Source organism: Nycticebus coucang, chromosome 14 (assembly GCF_027406575.1).
Source record: "Nycticebus coucang isolate mNycCou1 chromosome 14, mNycCou1.pri, whole genome shotgun sequence".
Taxonomy (NCBI): domain Eukaryota; kingdom Metazoa; phylum Chordata; class Mammalia; order Primates; family Lorisidae; genus Nycticebus; species Nycticebus coucang.
The window spans coordinates 72,171,546-72,194,639 of NC_069793.1; the positions used below are offsets into that span (position 1 = coordinate 72,171,546).

The window sequence follows — 23,094 nt, forward strand, 5'->3', positions numbered from 1 at the left end:
GTGTGACCCAGGATGAGCCACTACACTCCCTCAGCTTGTTTCCTTTCTCAACCAAATGGTTTAAAAACCAATGGTTAAGAAAAAAAAATCACAGGGGCGGCACCTGTGGCTCAAAGGAGTAGGGTGCCAGCCCAATATGCCAGAGGTGGTGGGTTCAAACCCAGCCCTGTCCAAAAAAAAAAAAAAAATCACAGGACTCATTTAAGACTCATGGATGTGACAAAACTTCACACAGTAGGAAAAATTTCATCAACTAGATGGTAACATAATTAAATTTAGTCCATCCTGAAGATTCTTCAGATAATTTGTGAAACACATGTTTTAAACAGGCTCGGAGGTCCTACTTTTTCTCACTGGAATGATTTTATTCTCAGCTGAGGACCAGCATGTGAAACGTGAAGACCATTGCTTCTCATCCACCCAGGGGGCCCTAGCAACACTTTTGTTATTTTGAGCAATGATGTTCCAGCTGAAAAGCATTTAGTCACTTATGTTTCCTTCAAACCCTTTCTATAAGTTTTTTTAAAACAATAGTTGCCATCTCTCATATAAAGGCAATTTAGCCTTTTCCTTTACAGTTTCAAAAATTAAGCTGGCTAAAGAAGTCCTTCTCCAAATAAGTGTAAATAAGAGGAAGAATATGATAAAATGGCATAAGTCACATTTATTGATCTCCTGCCCATGTGCTAAGCCCTTTCTATGCATTATTTCACTTCATCCTCATGCTAACCCTATGGGGTGAGTCCTGCTGGCATTCTCACTGTACAGGTAAAGACTAAAGTGAAGAGAGATTAAACAACCTGCCTGAGGTCACCCAGTTCATCAAGTGCTAGACTTGAGAGTTAAGCCCAGGCGCTCCAGAGTGAGTCCCTAACTACTGAGCACATATTTTGTACCAGGTCCTGAGAAAAAAAGATGAATATGACATGGTATTTCTCCTCCAGGAGCATAGAGTCTTTTCAAAGCACACATTTATAATATTCTGAGACTTATTCTTAGAGCGATGAGGTCTATTTGGAAAATTAGGCACCATCTAATTAATGTAAATGTTTAAATTAGAAGGAATTACTTTGCCTTTAGGGAATACTCTTTAAAGATAAAACTTACCAAAGTCAGGCCTTCTCTGAAAAGGAAAACAAGCAAACCAACCAACCAACCCACCATCTGCTCCCTGAGGCCAGGGGTCTGTTTTCCCCCTTGTCTCCAGAGCCTGGTCCATGTACCTAGAACACAGTGGGTGCTCTGTGTGTGCTTACCAAATCAATGAACGCAACAGCAATAGAATGTAGTGCTTAAGATTCCTCAACTCTGCTCTTGGGCCTCTTCCTTTCTCAGGCTACCCACCCTGGTTCCCAGGATCTTAATCCTGATGGGCCAGGGCCATAAGGAATGGGCATGGTGACATGAGATGGGGTGGAAAGGGTGAAGGGCATATGTATGTGTGGGGGGACAACAGCACAATGGGAATGTTGCAGACAGATCTGAGCAACTTGCAGGAGAAGGACACTCCAGGTATATCAACTACCTTGTGACCAAGGACATCCCCTTTGGGCAGTGGATGCTGTGACAAAACCGGGGATGTAGCAGCGTCTGGACATCATTCTTATGGGGTGTATATACATTTTTATATACACATTTCTTCTTTTATGCTCATACACAACACACACACAAAGACAACAGGAAAATAGAGGAAGGAAACCATACCTTTAACTACCCTATCCAGATAGTGAGCTTGGGAGATAAAAGACAGGACATTTAAGGTAGGCTCGAGGAAGTCAATACTGCCTGCCGCATAACCATGCCAAATGCTAGGAAGACAAAGGGGGCTGTGTCTCACGCTCGGGACAGGCCTCTGTCACGGTGGGGAAAAGAAAACCAAAGACAGGACGACACACAAGAGAAGGAGGGAGAGCAAGCAATTCTCCAGGAAGGGACAAAAGGAACTTCAACTCATTCTGTGATCCAGGCATTTGGAAATGTGACCATATAAATAAGAAGACATATGGATGGAGAAAACAGGAGAAAGAAGGAGGGAAGCTGCAAAAATGGCCACACTCCTCTCCATTGGGTTTGTCCAACTTTATGGAGAACTAGAACTTGCCCCCTTGTCTACTCAAGCAGCATCCACCCTCCCTACAGGGGAAATAGTTGTACCAAGAACAAGTGCACCCCATCTGGGCAGAGGTGTTCCCAAGAAGCTGGAATTTAGAAATATGCAAAATATGAATGATTTCTGATATGCACTAGGGAATTGGGTTGAATCTTTGGTCAACCCAATCCTAGATTTGCTAGGTTATCTGTTTTCCATTCTTGAATTTTCCATGTACACATGTGTCCACTTGAACGCAGAATGCCTGGTGTTCTAAGATGCCTCCCTCCTTTGTGCATGTTACACAGAGGGGCGGAGGGGAGGTGCAGGGCAGTGGATGTCACTGTGAAAACCAGGAATAAGCAATCCTGTAATCCCTCTACTGGGCATATACCCAGAAGACCAAAAATCACATCATAACAAAGATATTTGTACCAGAATGTTTATTGCAGCCCAATTCATAATTGCTAAGTCATGGAAGTGCCATGATCCACGAATGGATTAATAAATTGTCGTATATGTACACCATGGAATATTATGCAGCCTTAAAGAAAGATGGAGACTTTACCTCTTTCATGTTTACATGGATGGAGCTGGAACATATTCTTCTTGGTAAAGTATCTCAAGAATGGAAGAAAAAGTACCAAATGTACTCAGCCCTACTATGAAACTTAATTTAGGGTTTTCACATGAAAGCTGTAACCCAGTTACAACCTAAGAATAGGGGGAAGGGGGAAAGGGAGGGGAGGGAGGGGGGAGGTGGGTAGAGGAAAGGGGATTGGTGGGATTACACCAGTGGTGCATCTTACAAGGGTGTATGTGAAACTTGGTAAACGGTCTGTGAAGCTAGTGAATGATGCCCCATGATTATATCAATGTACACAGCTATGATTTTATAAAAAAAAAAATTATTTGCCTATATGGGTAGGCTATCTTGTTGGGAAATTGATATAAATTCTTTAATGTATCCAATATTTTCAACATATTTATTGAACCTCTATTATAAACTGAGGATATGACAATGAATAGAGACAGGTCTTATGTATATTGAAAAATTGTGAGAAAAAGGGATATAATATGGAATAGTATGTGTTTCTATATTCTCATGTCTCAGATTACTGCGATTCCGATGTTATAGAAAAAATTTAGTAGTATAAGAATGTAAAACATGAAACTTAAATAAAAAATAGCAGTATAATAAAAAAAAAAAAAAAGAAAACCAGAAATAAGAAAAGGAAACCTTGGGGATGGGGTAAATACACATTACATAAAATTTACCATCGTAACCATTTTTATGTTTACAGTTTGGTGACATTAAGTATATTCACATTGTTATGCAACCACCATCCATCTCCAAAATTTCATGCTACTTTTAAATGCCATCACGAAATTAAAAATTTATTCCAAAAAAAAAAAAGAAAAGGAAACCTGACTACTTCTCAGTGCTTAACTCAAAAGATAGAATGATGTTGCTTTGTCTTCTAATGGAGGGGTTGTGTCCAAGCCTTGAATTGTTCGGCCATCTAAGGTACTGCTTATGTGTCAGAATTGGTGTCAAAGGCTGCTCTGAAATAAACCCCACTGCACATACATGTGGGTGCCTGGCTGCGTGTAAAGCAGGGCAGGCCTCTTCATTCCCAGCCCAAATCAGTAATGCCATTCCACCTTCCCCACTGAGGCTGCAGTCATGGTCATTTGGGGATTTGGGGAGCTTCACCTTTCCTGTCTCCCTCCACCTCCACTTAGCATGTGCCCATGGAGGCAGAGAGGGCAGTCCCCTGTTTTACGTATGAATCAAAAGCCCATCAGACAGGCCTGTACTGCAATGGTCAGGCCTTATCTGGAATCCCTATTCTATAAACCGTAAGAACATTCTTACTCTCTCCATAAAGAAATCTAAATTTTATTTTTTCAGTCCTCTGGATAGAACAGACATTGTTGCTGTTCATCAATATATATATATATATATATATATATATTAGCCTCAAAAGACTGGTAGATGGGAGGCTCCACTCTTAGTTCAGGGATCCATGTGGTCTCTGTTTCAAAATGAAATACACTCCTGGAGGCTGCACAGCCAAGTGGAAAACTGAGGGGAAGAGACTTAGCTTGGCTTAATGCTTCCTTTCATTCTTACAGACGCTGTGGGGTCCATGAGACAGGAGAATCTAAGAAGAGGACATGAAGGGGTGTGGCTTATTAAGTGGGAGTGAATAAACAAAGCTGTGGAATGCCAGACAATGAGAAATAAGGACAGCCCACCTAAAAAAGAGTCTAGGAAACATCTCTGGCTAAGGGGAAGGATTTGTTGATTCTTGGTTCACCTGTCACTTTAGTCTTAGTCATGCTAATTCACCTAATTTTGCGAAGTGGTGTGAAATTTCTTTGTATCATCTCCCAAGATATACTATGAAATAGCAAGAATGCATAGGGTCTCCGGGTGCAGGTGGTTTTCTTAGTTTTCAGATCTGCAGAGCATTTTGGAAAGTCCTAATCATAAGTTCTTGTAATGACTCTGAATCCAATTACAAAGAGGTAGAGTGCATCCAGATTTCTCTTCCAGGGATGGCTAGGCTGGATGAGATGCCATCATCGGGATCCAAATGGTAACACCACTGTGCAGGGTTCACTTAGAGAAAGTTCTCTGATGAGAAAAGCTTTCTTGATTGTCTCTTAATGGTGGTATCATGACTCTAGTGGTGAGTAAAGATTATATCCACTCTACAGGATCGGCTCCCCAGTGCCAAGGGCTGACTTCAGGCAGGTTTCTCTGTTCTAATGCCATTTCATTTTTAAGTACTCTATGATAATGAAGATCTCTGTTAAATGCAAATATCTACATAATATCTTCAAAAAATTCTTACTAATTTCTTCAGACCACAGCTAGGGCATAATCCAAGGCAGCCTCAGGTTACAATCAGTATTGTAAGTTTTCAGGAGATATGAGGACAAGAACAGACATTCAAAATGTCAAATTCTGCTGACTCCACAAACTGAAAGAGATTTCTTCTTTTCTTCTTCTTTTTTATTTTTATTTTTTAATTAAATCATAGCTGTGTACATTAATGCAATCATGGGGTACCATGCACTGGTTTTATATTCAATTTGAAATATTTTCATCACACTGGTTAACATAGCCTTTCTGGCTTTTTCTTAGTTATTGTGTTAAAACCTTTATATTCTACATTTAGTAAGTTTCAGATGTACCCTTGTAAGATGCACAGTAGGTGTGGTCCCACCAATTACCCTCCCTCCCCCTTTCTCCATATTCTTAGGCTATAATTGGGTTATGGCTTTCATATGAAAGCTATAAATTAGTTTCATAGTAGGGCTGAGTACATTGGATACTTTTTCTTCCATTCTTGAGATACTTTGCTAAGAAGAATATGTTCCAGCTCCATCCATGTAAACATGAAAGAGGTAAAGTCTCCATCTTTCTTTAAGGCTGCATAATATTCCATGGTGTACATATACCACAATTTATTAATCCATTCATGGGTTGATGGGCACTTGGGCTTCTTCCATGATTTAGCAATTATGAATTGGGCTGCAATAGACATTCTGGTACAAATATCTTTGTTATAATGTGATTTTTGGTCTTCTGGGTATCCTACAATTCCTCTACTAGGTATATACCCAGAAGATCTTTTTTTTGAGACAGAGTCTCACTTTGTCACCTTGGTAGAGTGCCAGGGAGTAATAGCTCATGGAAACCTCAAACTCTTGGGCTCAAGCAATCCTCTTGCTTCAGCCTCCTGAGTAGCTAGGACTATAGATGGCTGCTACAATGCCTGGCTATTTTTAGAGACGCTCGCTCTTGCTCAGTTTGATCTTGAACTCCTGAGCTCAGGTAATCTACCTGCCTCAGCTCTCAGAGTGCCAGGATTACAGGCATGAGCCACTGCTCCCAACCTGAAAGAAATTTCTTTGCTACAAAGAGACTTCAAGCTGCACTGAATCCAAAAGCTGATAACGACCAGTTAGTACCAAGTCCAAGAGTACTTTGGGAAGGGCATAGTGTTTTCTGTTTCTGGCTATTGAAAATGAAAGTGGCAACTGGGTTTTTGAACCCGGCCGCCATTTGTTTATGGAAGGCCCATCATATAGAAGTCCACACTAGTGCTGCTTTTATTGTTTGAAAATCTTGGCACGTATGATCTTGAGTATAATCATTTCAAAATTCATGACTTTAAAGTACTAAATTTTTGAAAAAATGATGCAAAGCCCTTAAGGTTATATTATGAAAGGCGGATTCAGGATTTGATAAAATTCTGGCATCTTTTTCCTCAGGGATTTGGGATAAAGATCATGGTAGTAGAATCATCTTTCCTCTTGGGTCACACTTTTTTTCTGACATTTCGCAAATATATATATATTTTTTTCCCACTCTTCGCAAATGTTTTTTATGCTCCTGCTATTATCCTGTTGCTACGCCAGAAGCTGGAGACAGTGGTGGCACACAGCTCTTTATGCTGCAGACTCTGAGGCCTTGGCATAAGGTTGGTTTGTGAGGTCTTATGTCTCTTTGGCATTTCTACAACCATCATCATGAAAACTCTCTTCCTTTACTTGCTTGTACCAACGAAAGTTTTCCAAAGGTTTTTTTTTAGGATAATCTCAAGAAGCTTCAGGGGCCTCCTCTCAAAGCCACTCCATTCTTACTCTCCAGAGCCTTAGGTCAACCTAACACCTGCATCATTGGTGCTCATTAGGGTGACGATAGCAGGTGATGTGTGGTGGTTATCATCATTTAAATTTCTTTCAGATAGATGGCAAACCGTAACAGAGACAGATGTTCTTGTTACAATCTTGGATACATTAATGCTCCTCTCTCTTCGAATGCAAGACCAGTGAGTAAGTGGTCAGTGGAACCCACCTTGAAAGAAATTCATAAATCTGGGTAACTTTCCTTCAGTTTCCCACCCCTATGACGTGCAGGCTGAAATCTACCAGAACCATCAGCAGATCAAACTTTGTTCTGATAACTGGTGGTAGATCCCTGTACATTTTTGCTTTGTCCTTGTCAGCATCTGCCTTGTCAGACCATGGATCTTATTTGAGTGAATGCTTTTGAGGAGGGATAACCACAAGGTTATCGTCCAGGGGCTGATACCTTGTTGAGCCGTCTGTGAACTCTTGCTTACGGATTGTCTGATTATGAAAAAACCCTAAAAGCTCCCATTCGATAGTGGCCAAATTACTCCAGAAGATTTTGTGGCCCTTTCTTTATTATTCCCCTTCATTGTGAAGTCTGGTTTTGCTCACTCAAATAATTGCATCATTGGAGTAGTATTTTTGATCTGTACTCCCAGAGGAGGCTTTTGTTTAAGAATCAGGATTTATATGATTGGACAGCTCTCCTGATGTCTAGTAAAGAATTCTGTATATTTGGCATCTTGAATGATCACAGCTTTGGGGTCAAGGTTGGAATCTTACAAATGTAATCAGAAGCTGGCATTTCCTACAGGTGTTTTGAGACTTTATAGACAAGGGGCACTCAGATGAATAAAATAGCCATCATATAATTGATCCAAAATGATAGTAGTGTTTTCAAAGGAATAGGAAAAATTCAAACACCCTCTTAAATTTAACTATGACTTTCAGCTTTCTGAGAGGAAATCAGAGGTCAAGCCCCAAGCTTAAGGGACCCATAAAATTCCTTGAAAAGATATCCAAAAATATGCAGTTGATGACTGTTGCACATACGCTTGAGAAACAAATCCAAATCAATCCATCTTACTTTAAATTCTGGGCTAGGAAAATTGACCTTCATACCTACAATTGAGAGTATTAGTGTCAAGAGCAAAATTTAAGAATCCCTTTTTCTTTGTGGGATGTTTTCGGAGCTGGTGACTCAGTTTCAGGCTGATGGATATTCCATTCTGTGGGTAGTAGGGGAAGGGGCCAGAATTCTTGTCATCCTGGGACTTTCTCCAGCCATGCCATTCTGTGATCCATAGACAGAGAAACTGAAGCCCCAGGCAACCATGTGGTCCGCCCACAATGCTTTTACCAAAGACCTTTCTTCAAGAAGCAAAGAGACAGATATTAGACCTGAATGTGAAGTATTCTTGCGTTGTTAAATAGCATGCCATTGTTACATTCCCTTTTATTCTGACAACCAATCACTCTTGTGAAAAATCAAGTAGCTTCCATAAAAGATAAAGTGGGCCAAAGTCTCCAAAAGAAGATATTTAATTCCTACTAAAATAATCTGCTCTGGAAATGTCACTGGGTAAAAAGTTTCTTATGCTGGGGATTTGGCCATAGGAGCCGAGATTTGTCTTATTCTTTAAATTCTTTATTCCTGCTGTAGGCAATCAAGTCCTTCTTTCCTGTTTATGGAAGGCAGCCGTGTGTAAATAAACAGGCGCTTCCACTGCAGGGAGGTCTCTGCATCAGTGTCTTGGACACCAGTTCTCTCTCTGATATGGGAAATCTCTGATATGGCAATGTAGGAACCAGCTGCATGCTAATGGTCTATTGTACAATAATGAAACCTGATAACAAGAGAAGACTTAAGACTTTGAATTTCTAACTTTTCACATAGGCAAGTTTTTTCTTTTCCTAAATGACCCTCCAGGGTGGGAAGTTCCGTGGAAACATAAGACAATGATTCTTGTTACCATCAAAGATTAAAGAAGGATTTGACCTTCTCGTTTGTTTTTCAACAAGGAAAGGAAGGCACCTACCATTGTTCCTCTCATTTGCGTACCCTCCCCTCCCTTACATCCTAACAAGGTCATCCAAGTGTCCCTTCAACGTGAGGGTGTTGGCTTTCTCTTGGGGATGCAGCTGGCCACAGGCAGAGACCCACAGACAGAAGGTTGCCATGCAGGAGAACTAGACAAGAACAAAGAAAATGCTCACCATACAATGAAAGGTAATAGAATTCTGAGCCAAAGTCCTTTCACCTGAGCCCCTATGACTCGTCCATTACTTCTTCAACGTCCTGTGACATTTTGCTGGTATTTGGGACTGTCAACTTTGCTCTCATATTATGCACATTTACCTTGATGTATTCCTTATCTGGAGGGAAAAAAGCATCTGCAACCTCCAGGAGGAATCTCGTAAAGAGTGATAATGGGGTGAGCTAGGGAGCTGGGGAGGATGGGTTGACTTTTCAGCAACAGAATAAAAGGAGCTTTCTGAAAGCCAGGCTGATGAAAATCCACAGACACCATGTGTACAAGGCCTGCCCACAACCCTGTCGTGAATCATCCGTGCTTGGTCTAAGGGAGAATTTCTCAGAGTCCCTCATCATTTGACTCATTTGACTCAGATCAGATGCTTTTATCTCATACAATTTTTGTCTGACATTTATAAACTTTTCAGAATTTTGATAAGGTGAGCTGAGAATTCTGTAAGCAAGTCACAGAAAACTGAATGGGCTCTGAGATCTGCTTTTGTTTTGTTCAATTAGGGATCACCCTTCTCCTGGGTGGGGAGGCTGAAAGGTCAGTCCTCCTCAGTCATGCAGAAAAGTGGAGGGAGGGGAAAGGCAAATTTATAGAAGAGGGGCCCTCAGACGACTGGGGTTACTCCCTCATTAAGGGGTCCCCAGGACATCTTGAGGTAGAATGACACTGACACGAAGAAGAAGCCGCCAAGTAGCATACAGTAGATGCCCCGGAGCAATCAGCTGCTGTCTCCAGGGAGTGGCTCTGTTGAGAACGGGGGCTGGGGCCAATTAGATGAGGAACTCTGAGTGCGCAGTCTCTGGGAAGGAGCTGACGCCTCAGTGGAAAACCTGGGCTTTGTCATGCAAGGACTGCAGCGCTAGCATCTGGTGAGAAAAATCAAGCTTCAAATTCCCTTTCTACCTCTTTCCATTACATGGCCTTAGGCCTCGGGGCCCTGAGAAAATAGGAAATCATGCTAGGTACATTCTGCTTCACAGGGCAATTGTTAGCAGCATAAAATAATACAGTTAAGGTTCTTAGCACAGTGTAAATACTTAAAAATTGGAAGCCATTATTATTATTAATATTAATAAATGTGTGGTATTCCATAGGCAGTGATGTTACTGGGATGGGGACCAAGGAGATGTAAACTGATGTCAGGCTACAAAACAAAGAGAATAAAGATTTTAAAAACCCACAAGAAATACGAGGTAGCTGTGTTTGCTCAAAATTCCTTTGTCTCTCAAAAGCTGGGGGTGTATCTTCCAATTTCTCCAAGTCCCAAGAGGTCACTTTCTGAGCCAGAAAGACATGCAGAATGCTGCCTTCTATTCTAAAACCATGTGCTCACCATCTGATCACAGACCCTTCATTTAAAAAAAAAAAAAAGGAAGGGGAAGAAGTTAAAGTTAAAACACATATACATAAACTAGTTGATTCACTAAAGAGTTTTTGGTGAGTGTTCATTCCAGGATAATAAACAAAGCAAAATGCCTGGCTGAGTTTAAAATCAACAAAACCAGCAGGAAAGGCAGAAAGAAGGGAACGAAGTGATCAGCTTGTTTTTAAAACTGCCAACAGTGCTGCTTCAGCAGAGCCTGGTGCTGAGGAGACCCCCAGAGAGGGGACTGGAGACAAACGCAAAAGCAGAACAGAAGCTGAGGGTGGGGAGGGCAATCCCAGGCCTAATGGACTGCAGATGTGGCCTTGGGGGCTGTGGGAAGCTTCCCCCAGGGTTCCAGGCCTCTGTGGGAGCTCTGACCCGGGATCTGGCTACCGCAGAGGGTGCAGAGCCCAGCAGCGCCATCCCAGCCAGGCAGTGCCTTTTACAATAATGGCTGCACGTATTAGGCTCCCCACACTGTGCCAGCCTGTGCTACACTCTTCCCATGTATTATTACCTCTACCTTCTGGATGAGGAAACTGAGGCTCAGAGAAAGGACAGGGCTTGCCTGCAGCTCCTAGGTGGCAGTCATCTGCCTCATTCCTGAACACAGAGCTCCTTGACACAAAGCTATACTGCATTTAGCCTGGGAGAGCCAAACGGCAGGAGTAAGGTTGAAAATCGAAATCCAACTGAGTTTAAATCCAAATGATGTCTAAGAAATGCCAGTCATAATGTCGTCAGATGAAAGGACTTTCTGCCCCCTGTTCTCACATGCAATGGGGGCTCAGGCAGGCCCCGAAGTGCCCCCGAACAACGGAGGTGTCCTGCAGACCCGAGGAGGTACCCTGGGCCCGCCATACCGATGGTGCAGTGCTCGCCGTTCCAGCCCGGGCTGCACTCGCACTTGCCGTCGCGGCAGGTCCCGTGCTCGGCACAGCGCGGGTGGCAGGCCCGCTGGTCGCAGGCCGCCCCCATCCAGCCATCCTCGCAGCGGCAGGTGCCTCCTGCGCAGACTCCGTGGCCTCCGCAGTCAGCGGCACAGATCTCTGTGGAGGTGGGGAGGGGAGAGGGGAGGAGGGAGGAGAGAGGAGAGAGAAAAGAGCATTGGGACATTTAATGTTGGGCACGAAGGTCACACTTGGCTACCTGCCTAGGCTTCTGTGGGAGATCAGGATTCCCAAGGCTTGGGAGACTAATCTCCGTGGACAATGACCCTCGGATGAGAACAATTCTCTGGGCAAAAGCCGGCCCTGCGCACTCTCCCCTACCCAGACAGAAGGGCCTGAAAGGCTCTGCTCCCCTCTCCCTGCGCCCAGCCTGGCCCTGCTTTTGTGCTTGCCGCTTCCAAAGGAGACGGCCATGTGAACAGATGTGAGGGAAAGTCAGATTTAATTAAAAACCAGTTATGTGTGAAAACAGTGAGGATGAGTCCCTGTCGCCAAATGAAGTTGTGGGTCTGGCTGGGCAGTGAGGAGGCGGAGGCTCATTGAGGTGGGTGTGGGGCAGCGGCAGAAGAGGCAGGACCCGACCCCACAGGTAGGCTGCAGGTTGTTGTCTGAACCCGCAGTGTGTTCTGTGCTTGCTGGGCTTATTCTCTGTCCTCCAGCCCCCTACTTACTCACCCCAATTCCAAGTACCATTTAAATAGGCTTTTGGATCCAAAGCAAACAGCTGGGGGCGGGGGGGCGGGGCACTTCACAGCCAGAGTGGGGTTGCCCACCCTTCACAAAGGCTTGCCTGTGAGATGGTGCAAAACACACAGGGCCAGGTTCACAAGACCCGCGGGCTCCAGGCCAGCAACAGCTTCACGCCTGTTGCAGGCAGAGGTGGCAAAGACTTCCAAAATGCAACTGCTCTTTAGGAGGCAGGCTGAGCAACCGTGTCCACTGACGCTTTCTGCCAAGGCTCTGGTGGAGAATCTGACTTGGATTTTTACGCCTCGTGACCCAACATTCTTCAAATTCATGTGAAAATCCCAACCCTTTTCATTTCTTTCAAACTAAATTAACTGGCACCTCTATCAAGTTGCATTTGCCCATTCTTCCCCTCCAAGCTGCACTCCTGGGTTAGAAGCTGCTAATACTCTAGCTAGTTTTGAAAAAGAAAAGAAAACAAAATTAGGTTTCAGAAGTTCAGACCTTCCTGCCAATCTAAAAAGACAATGGATAAAATGTTTCAGATTAAAACATTCATGCCATTCATGGCGTATTCCTGTGCTCCACACCCTGCCAGGCACACTACCTCCTACATGCAGGACCACATCCGGTTTCTCACCTGTAAGGTGGGTAGTAATATCTCTGACCGGGTGCTCAGGACCTGGGTTCTGCAGCAGGCTCTGGAGTTTCTGAGCCGTGTGACCTTACCGGGTCCCTGGGCTTCACTGAGCCGCAGGTCCTAGTCTGGGGGCAGGAGCAGGATGCTGCTGCCATAGAGCAGCCCTCTGCTGACCTGAGCGGGTTGCAGTGAGCACTCAGTGAAGTAGAAGACTAAGGGCATGCAAAGATCATGTAACCCCAGAAGCTTTCCTTAAGATGAGGGCAAGAAGTTCAGCTTTGGACTGGGGGTCTAAGGACCTTGGGAAGTTCGCTTCCTCTCTTCTGGTGTCAATTTCCTCATCTACTGTATCTTCAGACTCCAGACTGGGGGATTCTGTGATGCAACATCTTCGGGCTGCATAGCATACTCCACCCCTCCTCTGAGAAGCCTCTTGTGCTTCACCCTGTGGTTATTCTCTTATTCCTTTCCTTTCCTTTCCACTTTCATGGTAGTGTGTTTGTGTGTCTGTCTATCCCACAGGTCATGGCAGAGTAGACCCCTTATTGAGGTTCTTGGGATAATGGATGGATCAGGATGTGACCAGGGCTACAGATGCCTGGGAAGGGAAACATTCGTGCACAGCCCTCAGCCTGTCTGCTTGTCTCTAGTGACCAGCTACTGTGAAAATGTGCCTCGGGAGGGTGAGTCTGGGAGCTAAGTGTCACTGCCTGCAGCAGTGCCCTGGGTGTTGTTCAAGCTCCCTCCTCTTCTCTCTCACAAGGCATCATCTCGGGCTTTCCTCAAGACAAAGAATGACAATCACCAGGCCTGGGCTTCCCTGGGTCCTCTCTCTGAAGTTCCTATTTCTTCTACCCAACACTGAAAGGGAAATGGTGACTCTGGAGGGGGCTTGGGCTCAGGGCTAGAGCTTTCTCCTGAGAGCCTTGGGAGAGAAGACCAACTTAGTATTTGTTTGGGGGTTTATTCAGCACTTTTTCCAGGTGTCAGTTTCTAGTCACTGAGGTGTGAGCCTGGAGAGTGACAGCTGCGGGGCCAAAGCTGGGGGTTTTCAGGCAGCAGTGTGCACGAGATTATAGGTGCAGGCTTCCCCACAAGTGACGTTTAGACTTTGGGTCTTGGCTAATAGGTACTGCATTCTTTTATTAGTTAACCCAGAGACAGTGCAGATGAAAGACAGTAAGATTTGGAATCAGACATGACCACAAATCTCAGTTCTACCAGCTATGTGCTCTGAGCTTCCTTTTCTTCCTCTGTAAATGGGGCTTATGATGGCACATACTTCCAAAAGGGCTTAGGGTCTGATATTTACTAGGCATTAATAAATTGATATGGATTCATTTATTCTTCTTAAAATATATACCTATGCCCACTATATGCCAGAGACTGTACCTAGTGCTGGAAATACAGAGGTCAGTAGGATGTACTCTCTGTCCCCCAGGAGATCACAGTCCTAATTAAAGCACAAACTATTATTGGCATTCCAAATAATAGCCAAATAAAGTGCAGCTGTTACTCATGTCTGATTATGTACAATTGATTAAAAGAACCACAAAAGTTAAGATCAGACAGATTCGTGATCTACCCATGGCTTAGCCACTCAGTGCCCAGGTAACATGCAAATTGCAAGTTACGCAATGCGGTGAGCCTTGCTTTCCATTTCTATAAAGTGGGGATAATAATCCCACCTCACCAATTTTACAGAGTTCAGTCAGAGCAAATGGGGCAATATTTGAGAAAGCCATTTTTGGCTTAAGTAATGCTTATATCAGATTTTATAGTTTATAAGGAATTATTCAAGTATAATTTCTCATTTAACTATCATAACAATGTTGTGAAAACACCAGGCTATTACTCCTCTTAGAGGTGTGGATACTGAGACCCAGACAGTAGAAGGTCACATGGTCATCTCATGTTTTTGACCTTGTTTTGAAAATCAGCACTTCAAGAGCCTTTTACAGGGAAGGATGCTGAGCCTCAGAAGGGGCGAGGAACACATACACACCACGGGTCGGCTTTCCTTTGAGGGAAACTCCCGGTTTTCCCAGAAGATCCCCTGCCCACTTCTGGCCCTGGTGCTTACCCTTTGTTACATCCACGCCAGACCCTGGGTATCTACGAAATGAAATGAGATCCTCTACCCAGAGTTTCCCAACACTTGGTCACCCTGTCTGCATCTGTCTATCCACACACCCCATTTCCACGCCAGTTTCCACTGGACCTGCTCTCCTGGCATGAAGCTGAGGTCGCCTGGTGGCTGGGCACCCCTCCACCAGCCCTTTACAAGCTGGGGTGTGAGCTCTTACATGTTTCAATGGAAGGGGCCTGCACAGGCGACCCTGATGTTTATGGGGTGCTAACTGATGGTAACACAGCCTGAGAGCGCTTGGGTTCTCTGCAGATGGGCCTGTCTGACTGAGTGGGGAGATGGAGTGCTTCGTTTGGGAGCAGAAACCTGAGATGCCACTTCATCCTGTGGTCTCAAGTCATAGTCCCTATTGGTTCTTTTCTCAAATACCTTGGTTTTTTTTTTTTTGGTCCTTAAATAAAAGGAACTGCTTTATAGTTTCTTCTCAGATTCTGCTCTGACATTAAAGCAGATATAACTTCCTGGAGTGGCTCGTGAAAAGAAAGGGGATGATGCTAAAGAATGTGCTTTGACAGCTCATATGCCTTTTACATAATGTAAGGGATCCTTCATGGGATTCAGTCACAGCTCCTCTCTTAGCCACAGGTTTCCTTATGTAAACTGGAGATGACATCAACGACCGTGCTTTAGAGTGTGGCTGTAGGAATTACTCTCATTTGCTTGATTTCTTGGGTGCTCACTGTGTGCAAGTCCTGCAGTGGGCACTGGGGATCCCCCAGGTAATCACAACAGACATGGTTTTTTCCTGACCTCAAGGAATTGATGTTCTAGCATAGCAGACAGATATAATAGGAATCCATTAAATTCAGTAAGTTAGCATAAAGGCAAGTAGAGCTTGTAGCACAGTGCTTGGTGCATGGTCAGGGTATAATAAATTACATGCACGTGTTTTTACAGGAAAGGCAATGAGATGTAGTGGAAAGTGTGCAAAAGTGAAGTCAAAAGATCACATGAGAATTCTGACTCTCACAACATACAAGGGAGCATTTGATAGATGCCAGGTGACTTTCACATGACCAACAGCAGAGTTTTCTGACTATTCTTGGGCTGGAGTCTGGGAGGAATCTTTTGAAGTACTGTGGAGAGTACACAAGCCATAGGGTAGACTTGGGTTCAGATTCTGACTCCCCAGTATCCTAGCTGTGGGTCTGTGGGAAAATTACTGAATCTCTCTGAGCTATAATTTTTTAACCCTACAATAGGGGGAGTAAAATGGCCCCCTGCCAAGGTGATAATTGAAGGAAGCATACATGAAAAACTCTTTTGAAACTATGTTGTGCATATGACTGGTTGCTGAGGACCCGAGATGTATTCTATCAGCACAACTCCAAGTCACTGTATAGAAGAACATCTTCCTGAAAAGCTAAATATTTGCTTTTCTAGTGGCAGCCTCAAACTTTGGGTATGAAGCTCTCCCTCATGGCCCCAGGAGTATCACAATCAGGGGAGAATCCTCAACTGTCCTAACGTTCTCATTCCAAGCTTATCATGTTCTTCTGAAGTGTTGAGGTCTTGCAGATGAACCTGGCCAGGTCAAAGAACACATTAGCACTTCTCCTACAGAAAGCCAAATGCACGGCCCTTCCCTCTCCCACCTGCCTTACCTGTGTACAGACCTGTCCTCTTTGGAAGCCCACCTGATGGACAAGTCTTACCTTCTACTCTTGCTTCCTTGGTGCTAGTGCCAAGTGTGGCACAGCATGGCTCTCAACAAACGTTTGTTGAAAGAACAGAAGCATGAGAAAAGAAAGGTTCATGGAGGAGGTGTATGTCAGCCGACTTGACGCCATCTCAGGGCCAGACTGTGCAAAAGTTTTTGTTAAATATATTTATATAGAGGTTCAGTTTCCCTTGTGCCCAGGCACCTTAGAAACTCATCTTCTCTGATCTCTGAGTGTGAACTCTGTAATTTTAAAGTGTCTCAGTTCTTACACCCTCAGACACATATATTCCTTTACACCAATCCCCATGTCACAACTGTTCTTCTATCATGTGGAAGGAGGCGAACACATGGGGAAGAGGTGGAAGAGCGGGTATATGGTAGAAGGTTTGGCTAATGAGTAATTGTGCCAAAAAAGGTATGTATACATACAGGACAAGCTGCCCTAGGCAAATGTAAATCCCCTTACAAACCCAGACAAAGCCTGAGACACGTCCACCTATGCTTTAATTTGTGTGGACATAATTTACAATCCAGTTCATTAAATGGCCAGTAGGGGAAGCTGTGTCTGTCTCCTAAAGGGAGAGACTAACGTATAATTTTCCTATGAAATTTCTTCTTCTTACAAAGGTGCTCAAAATTGATAAAACTAAGGTATAGAACAGATTCCCACCTCAAAATCTTCATTCTTTGCTGCTTGGAAAGGAACCGAGGCAGGTGAATCTGTTTCTAAAATGCCAGAGATATGGAAATAGAGCCTTAACCCCATGTGACCTCCTGGGGGTGGGGGAGGGTCCTTTCTTAACTCTTCCTTTAGCACGGAAAGTGATAATAAGTAAAATTGTTCTATTTTGCTTAGGACCTGAGGCTCTGACCTTAATAAACTGTAATGGCGGGTTAAACAATATAATTCTTGCCAGGATTTTCCATTTTATCACCAGCTCATCTGAGTTATACAACTAAGGGACTATTTCTGGTGTAAAGTCCAAGCTGAGCTTCTCAGCATTTGAGGCAAAAATAAGGATAAAATGGAATGTCTGCAATGTTCCAGAGCTGTTACTGGTGGAACATAAATATTGTCTCATAAATATTATTCTCATCTCTGCAATGATACTTTTACTCACAAACTGTAGCTCAACAGTTTGGAAAGGTTAAGGGACCTGCTTGAAGGGAGGACCCAGCTAGAATGGAAGGTGACTTTGATTAACACAGTGTCTTTGCCTGTGAATTGTGGGACTGAGTTTGGGTGATGCCTTGGTGTAATCTGCCAGTGTCTCCTGATTGCTGAGTGTGTATTAGGTCTCCGCTCAGCAAGACAAGAGCATCTCTGGAATCGGAGTCTGATTCTCCTAATCATCCCTAACCAGTGTATATTTACTTGTCTGTTTATCTGTCTGCTTAGCACCCATCTGTCTGTCAGTCCATCCATCGAAGCATCTAGTCACCTAACCAGCTGTCACCAGGCCACCTGCCAATCTGTCCATCTGTCTAACCATGTGACCTGGGCAGGTTACCTCAACCCTGTGTGTGTCAACATTCTCATCTGCATTACAGGGTATAGACCAACATCTCAGCATGTGAGCCCATTAAATGCATGCTAAGTGATGCACCTGGCATGTGCACATATTTTATGAAATGTTCACTGTTGGCAGCTCTGTGATGTGTACTTACTGTAAAGGCCAGGGGAAGGAAGGGCTTGAAGACACTGGGGAGAGCAAGGGGATGATGTTCAACTGAGGAGTCTCTCACCAGGCAGAGAGGACAGATGCGAAACACAGCCCCAGGGGCAGGCTTAGTGGGCCCCTCATCCTCTGGGGAGACAGAGATGGGGGGGACAAACTGTGCAGGGAGCAGCCTGGATAATGGGGACCTCCTTAACCATGGGCTCCGTGTCCTCAGTGAGGAAGGAGGCAGGGACCTCTGCTGGAGGACAGCTGTAGACATCTGAACGAGCCCCTGTGGGGAATGACAGCGAGAGCACACAGGAATAAATGAGGCAGTGGGAGGGCCCAGCAGAGGCTAAGATTGTGAGCATGATGTGATTTGGCAGAGTGGTACCTTGAAGCCAGCAGTAAGACAGAAACAATGAAAGCTTGGACTGATCCTGTGTTTTGCCAGGTGGGTATGGGAGAAAGTCACAGAGGCAAGGGAGCTATGAATGACGGGGGAGTAGTGGAGGTGAAGGACCGGGGGAACAGCAGGACATGGAGAAAGGAGAAAGGCAAGCCAGGAGGGCACCAACGCCGGGAGGGGGTGGCCGGGAGATCTCCTTTCAGCAGATTAGGGCAAGGGAGACAAAAGGGGGAAAGCCAGAGGAGCATGACAGGCACTTCGGATGCTCTGCAAGGAAAGACAGGGTGGAGAGGGAGGAAGTGCCAGTCCTAAGCTAGGCTGTGGCATGCGGGGCAGTACTGGAGCGACACCTAGCGGCTGCCCCAGAGGACAGTCATGTGAGGGGTCAGCCAGACCACTGGCTACAAGAGGGCTCCTGTTGCACTGGCTGGTCCCTCCTCTGTGTCTGCACATGCAGCTTCCATATACTGAGCTCCTTTACCCAATCTTGGCGTGTGTAAGTCTACATGGGCTCTGAGATACGGTTCCAATGCCACCTCCCCCTTGCATCTCCTCCTGGTGTCCCAGCAGGAGGGTTCACCTTCTGCCTTCCCACAGCACCTGTAAGCACATCTAGCCTTCTTGAGGCTGTCAGCCCACCTGCACTGCAGATTCATCTCTGCATACCAGTGAGTCTCACACAGGAAGCCGGTCTTCTAACCGCACGTGTACCTCCGGGTTCTAGTGGCACAGGGCAGGGTGCACAGAACTATTCAAGGTTCTGTGATTTCACACAGAGCAGAGGCTCAGAATCAGGGAGGCCAGGTTCAAGAGCCTGCTCTGCTCCTTCCTAGCTATGTGAAACAAATATTGGACACCTTTGAGCCATATCTTTGTTATCAAAATGGTGATAAGGATCCCTATCTTCCAGAATTTTAAAAGTGATTTAAAATATACTGAGCACCTACGACATACCAGATATTCCTATTCCTATGAAATTATCCCTATCCACAAGGAGCTCAAGTCTACCCAGGCATGTAAGTGAGCACGAAGCAGCCACCATGTCCAGCACACAGTAGGCTCAATACAAGTTAACTTTCTCTCCCACAGGCCAGTTCTCTCTATATTTTCAACAAATTAGCTTTGTTCAAGTGTGTCATCTAATGATATTTTTGCCTAGGGAATCAAAATATGCTAAGGACAAGAAATATATCTTTTCTTATGTTTCTTGGTATAAAACGTATATTGAACATATTGGTGAATAAATAGAATAGACATAAAAAAAAGGGTGTCATCTACTCTTATCTCACTTCCTCCCTAAGTTGGGCAGGGGGTTTTCAACCTCAGTGCAGGTTTTAAGAAGCCAGAAGGGGAAGAAGGTACAGGAAAGGGGCCTCTGACTTCCTTACGGTAATTAGTCTTCTTCAGACATTGAGGCCAAACCCAGGCTGCTCTCCTGTGCTTTTCAACTTCCCTCCCTTTCACTGAGAGTCAGAGCTGCTTCAAGCCATGGCTCTGTTCCACAGATTGGGATGGCAGAAAGCTAATGAGCCTTGGAAACCACATGGCCTTTCACCTCATTCAGGGAACCCAGAGAGCTTTCAAACCAAGAAGAAAAGCAGATTCCAGTATGCTGGTGCAGAGCAGGGCTCTACATCTACTTCCCCAGGACTAGAATTTCAAGCCTTTATGAAGCATCTATCACAGAACGTAGTAAGCCACGGCTATTCATCTTAATTGGAAAGTATCTGGTTTCCTGATTAGAAGAGTTCAAACCTAGCTTGGAGAGGCCTCCAAAAGGGGCTGACTTTGCTGAAGTAAACAAGCCAGTAAAGGTCTGGTGAGCAAAAGAATATGACTGGGATATGCAATTTTGCCCAGGTTGGAACATAACCAGAACCCCACTAAAAAGGCCTATGCGGGTGAGTGAAAAGGTGACTGATGTTAAATTATCTTCCCAAAGACTTCTGATCCTAACAACCTTTTGCAAGAGGCCTATTCCTCCATTTAGTCATAAGCTAACCTAACTCCTTCCTGGACACTTCCACCAGGATGTCCCCCAGGCTCTTTCAAATGCATAGTGATATTAGAGTATCTTTCTAAAACCAAATGTGACTGTGTCACACCTCTGTTTAAAATTTTTCAGTGGTCCCCAATGACAGATAAAACCTAAACTCTTTCAAGGCCATTCATGACCTGAACTTGCTGGCTCCCTTCACCCCTTGTCCCTCTCACTACTGCCATAAATCTCCTAAACGAAGTCACTCCAAACTACTAGTCTTTCCTGGAAAATGCCCCAATCTCCCATCTTTGTACTTGTTGCAAATCTTGTCCAATGGGCTGTTGTAAGGCGCTTGCCCCCTCCCTCCAAGCTCTGCCTGCTCATATCCAACTTCCATCACCCACTGTAAGTCTCACCCTGATCACAAGATGAAAACGAGTCCCTTTTTTAGTCCTTGTACTAATGTCAGGTACACCAAGTTCATAATGCAATTTATACGGTTCCTGGCAGTGTTACTAAATGAAGTGGTGCCTTATAAACCTGACACTGGACTCATTGGCAGTTTTAGCACAAACTTTGGTAACAGCCAGTGGCAAAGGTGAGCAGGGGATAAACATGGGCAATGAAGCCAGAGGAGCCTGGATTTGAATCCTTGTTTTCCCAGGCTGTCTTTGGGCAAGTCATCCATGTTCTCCTGAGAATAATACCTTCTACAATGTCAGAGACTTACATATTTGTTGTTTGAATAAATCATGAAGCACATATAAGCAGGACCTCTGTAAAATGTAAAATTTCCATTCAAAGGCTAGTTATTTAAAAAAAAATTACAAGTTATCATAGCAGTAGTTTGATTCAGGAGAACAACTGGAGATTTGTGCAAGACATCAGCTTGGGCATCCAAATAGAAACCTGATTCTGAAGCCCAATTTCAGGAGGGCTTATATTTGCATAATGAAGAGTTCCAATTCTGATCGAAAATGTTCCAGGGCTGTCAGGGGAAATTCTACTAAATTACAAATCTGCCAGCTTCTGGTTTATCAACCTTTAACTCTGGCAATTTTATAGCAGCAGCCTGTCTGGGCCCAATTTTCTAGGCTTTGATTAAATGTTAGGAACTGACCATCTCATTGTGTCTAAACCTCTACACTACCTCCCAGATGACTGGGGGGCTCTTCTCTGCCTCCCTTCAACCCTCCCCTTCTTTCTCTGTGCCAGCTTCAGTCACTCAGATACTTAGTATTCTGGAGTTTGATTTTAGGCCATCACTTGCTGTTGGGAAGGGGTACAGGAAATGTTAAGTCTCAGTGGATATTATTCCTTGGGTGAAATTCTAACCTTGAGTTCCTGCCCGTAACATACCTATACAGAAATAGCCCAGCCTGATCGTTTCCTTTTGATGTTTAATTGGATGTCGGGGCTGTGCGTTCTGGGCTGAGAAGCTAATGCTTCTCAGAGAGGGAACAATTCCGGCTACACAAATGAGACTTGTAACAGGGGAGAATGCTCAATGCTGAATCTAATTTTCTCTCCCATCCATGAACATAAGACAATTTCTCTGGCATTAAGGCATCTCACTCAGTCTTTCTGTCATTAATAAGAATTAAATTCTGTTCTCTCAAATTTAAATGTAATTATATTTTGCCTCGTAAATAAAATTGAATTTAGCACTAATGCAACTGCTACGTTTAGGAAGCTTTAATTTTTTTTTTTAACCCTATTGCTACTTTTGGCTTTTTAAAAAGCATTGGGTGTATTTTACTGTCAATTGTGACTTAATTTGATAACAGGTTTCCAGCCTCATATCCATCCACCAGTTGTTATGTTATTATTTATGCGTTGCGATTTTCTTTCCTTTTTGGCAGGAAAGGATAGTAACAGAGAGGAAATGGAAGGATCAGAGGATCAGAGTTTGGACTCTGGAAGGTCCCCCTAAATTAAGGTAGAACGTAGGCCAAGTTGAGTTGAGAGACTTAAAGAGCGAGCCCTGATGTGGAATCTGAAAGGGAAATCTTCAGTGTTCACTGAAAAAATTTTTAAACCAAGATTTTTGGTAAGGCATTCTGTGGGCGCCAGGACCTGGACCCTGCCTACTTTCTGGTCTTACATCCTATCACCCACCCCTGGGGCACCCACGCGCCCACCTCCAGTCAGGCCCAGGTGGGAGTTTCTACCACCTCAGCCCAGGCTCTGCCGGCGCACACGCTGTTCCTTCGCCTGCACTGCTCTCCCTGCTTGGCCACCAGGGGGACGTCCCTTCAGTCCCCAGTTCATGGTCTGGCTCACAAGTTTCCTTGGTGAGGATTGTCCCTGGTTCCTTTCCCTTTTCTCTACTGGCCAAGAGCACTGCACCTACCCTGGTGCTCCCGTACTGTGTATGCATCAGTCAGAGCCCTGGTCATGCTGCATAATTAAATATCTCACTTCCTGAACAGGCCGCGGGGATGTCTGATCCTTGGTGCCTTAAACAGTGCCCGGCACACAGGAGAGGCCAGCAAGGCTCAGTGAATGAATGAAAGGAATGTGTGTGCCTGTTGGCATGGGTGCAGGTCTGGGGCTGCTGTGAGTGCTCTCTGTGTGGG

General features: G+C 44.5%; 1 protein-coding gene across 4 annotated transcripts in view; it reads right to left on the bottom strand.

The window, feature by feature from the left end:
- Positions 1-23,094, bottom strand: part of TENM4 (teneurin transmembrane protein 4) — a 799,143-nt gene that overhangs the window by 117,869 nt on the left and 658,180 nt on the right. For all 4 annotated transcript variants that reach the window (XM_053561449.1, XM_053561450.1, XM_053561451.1 and 1 more), the window contains 2 exons: positions 11,239-11,424; positions 1,705-1,731 (listed from right to left, as the gene is read on the bottom strand). In XM_053561449.1, coding sequence (XP_053417424.1) covers positions 1,705-1,731; positions 11,239-11,424 — 213 coding nt within the window. The remainder of the gene's footprint in view (positions 1-1,704; positions 1,732-11,238; positions 11,425-23,094) is intronic.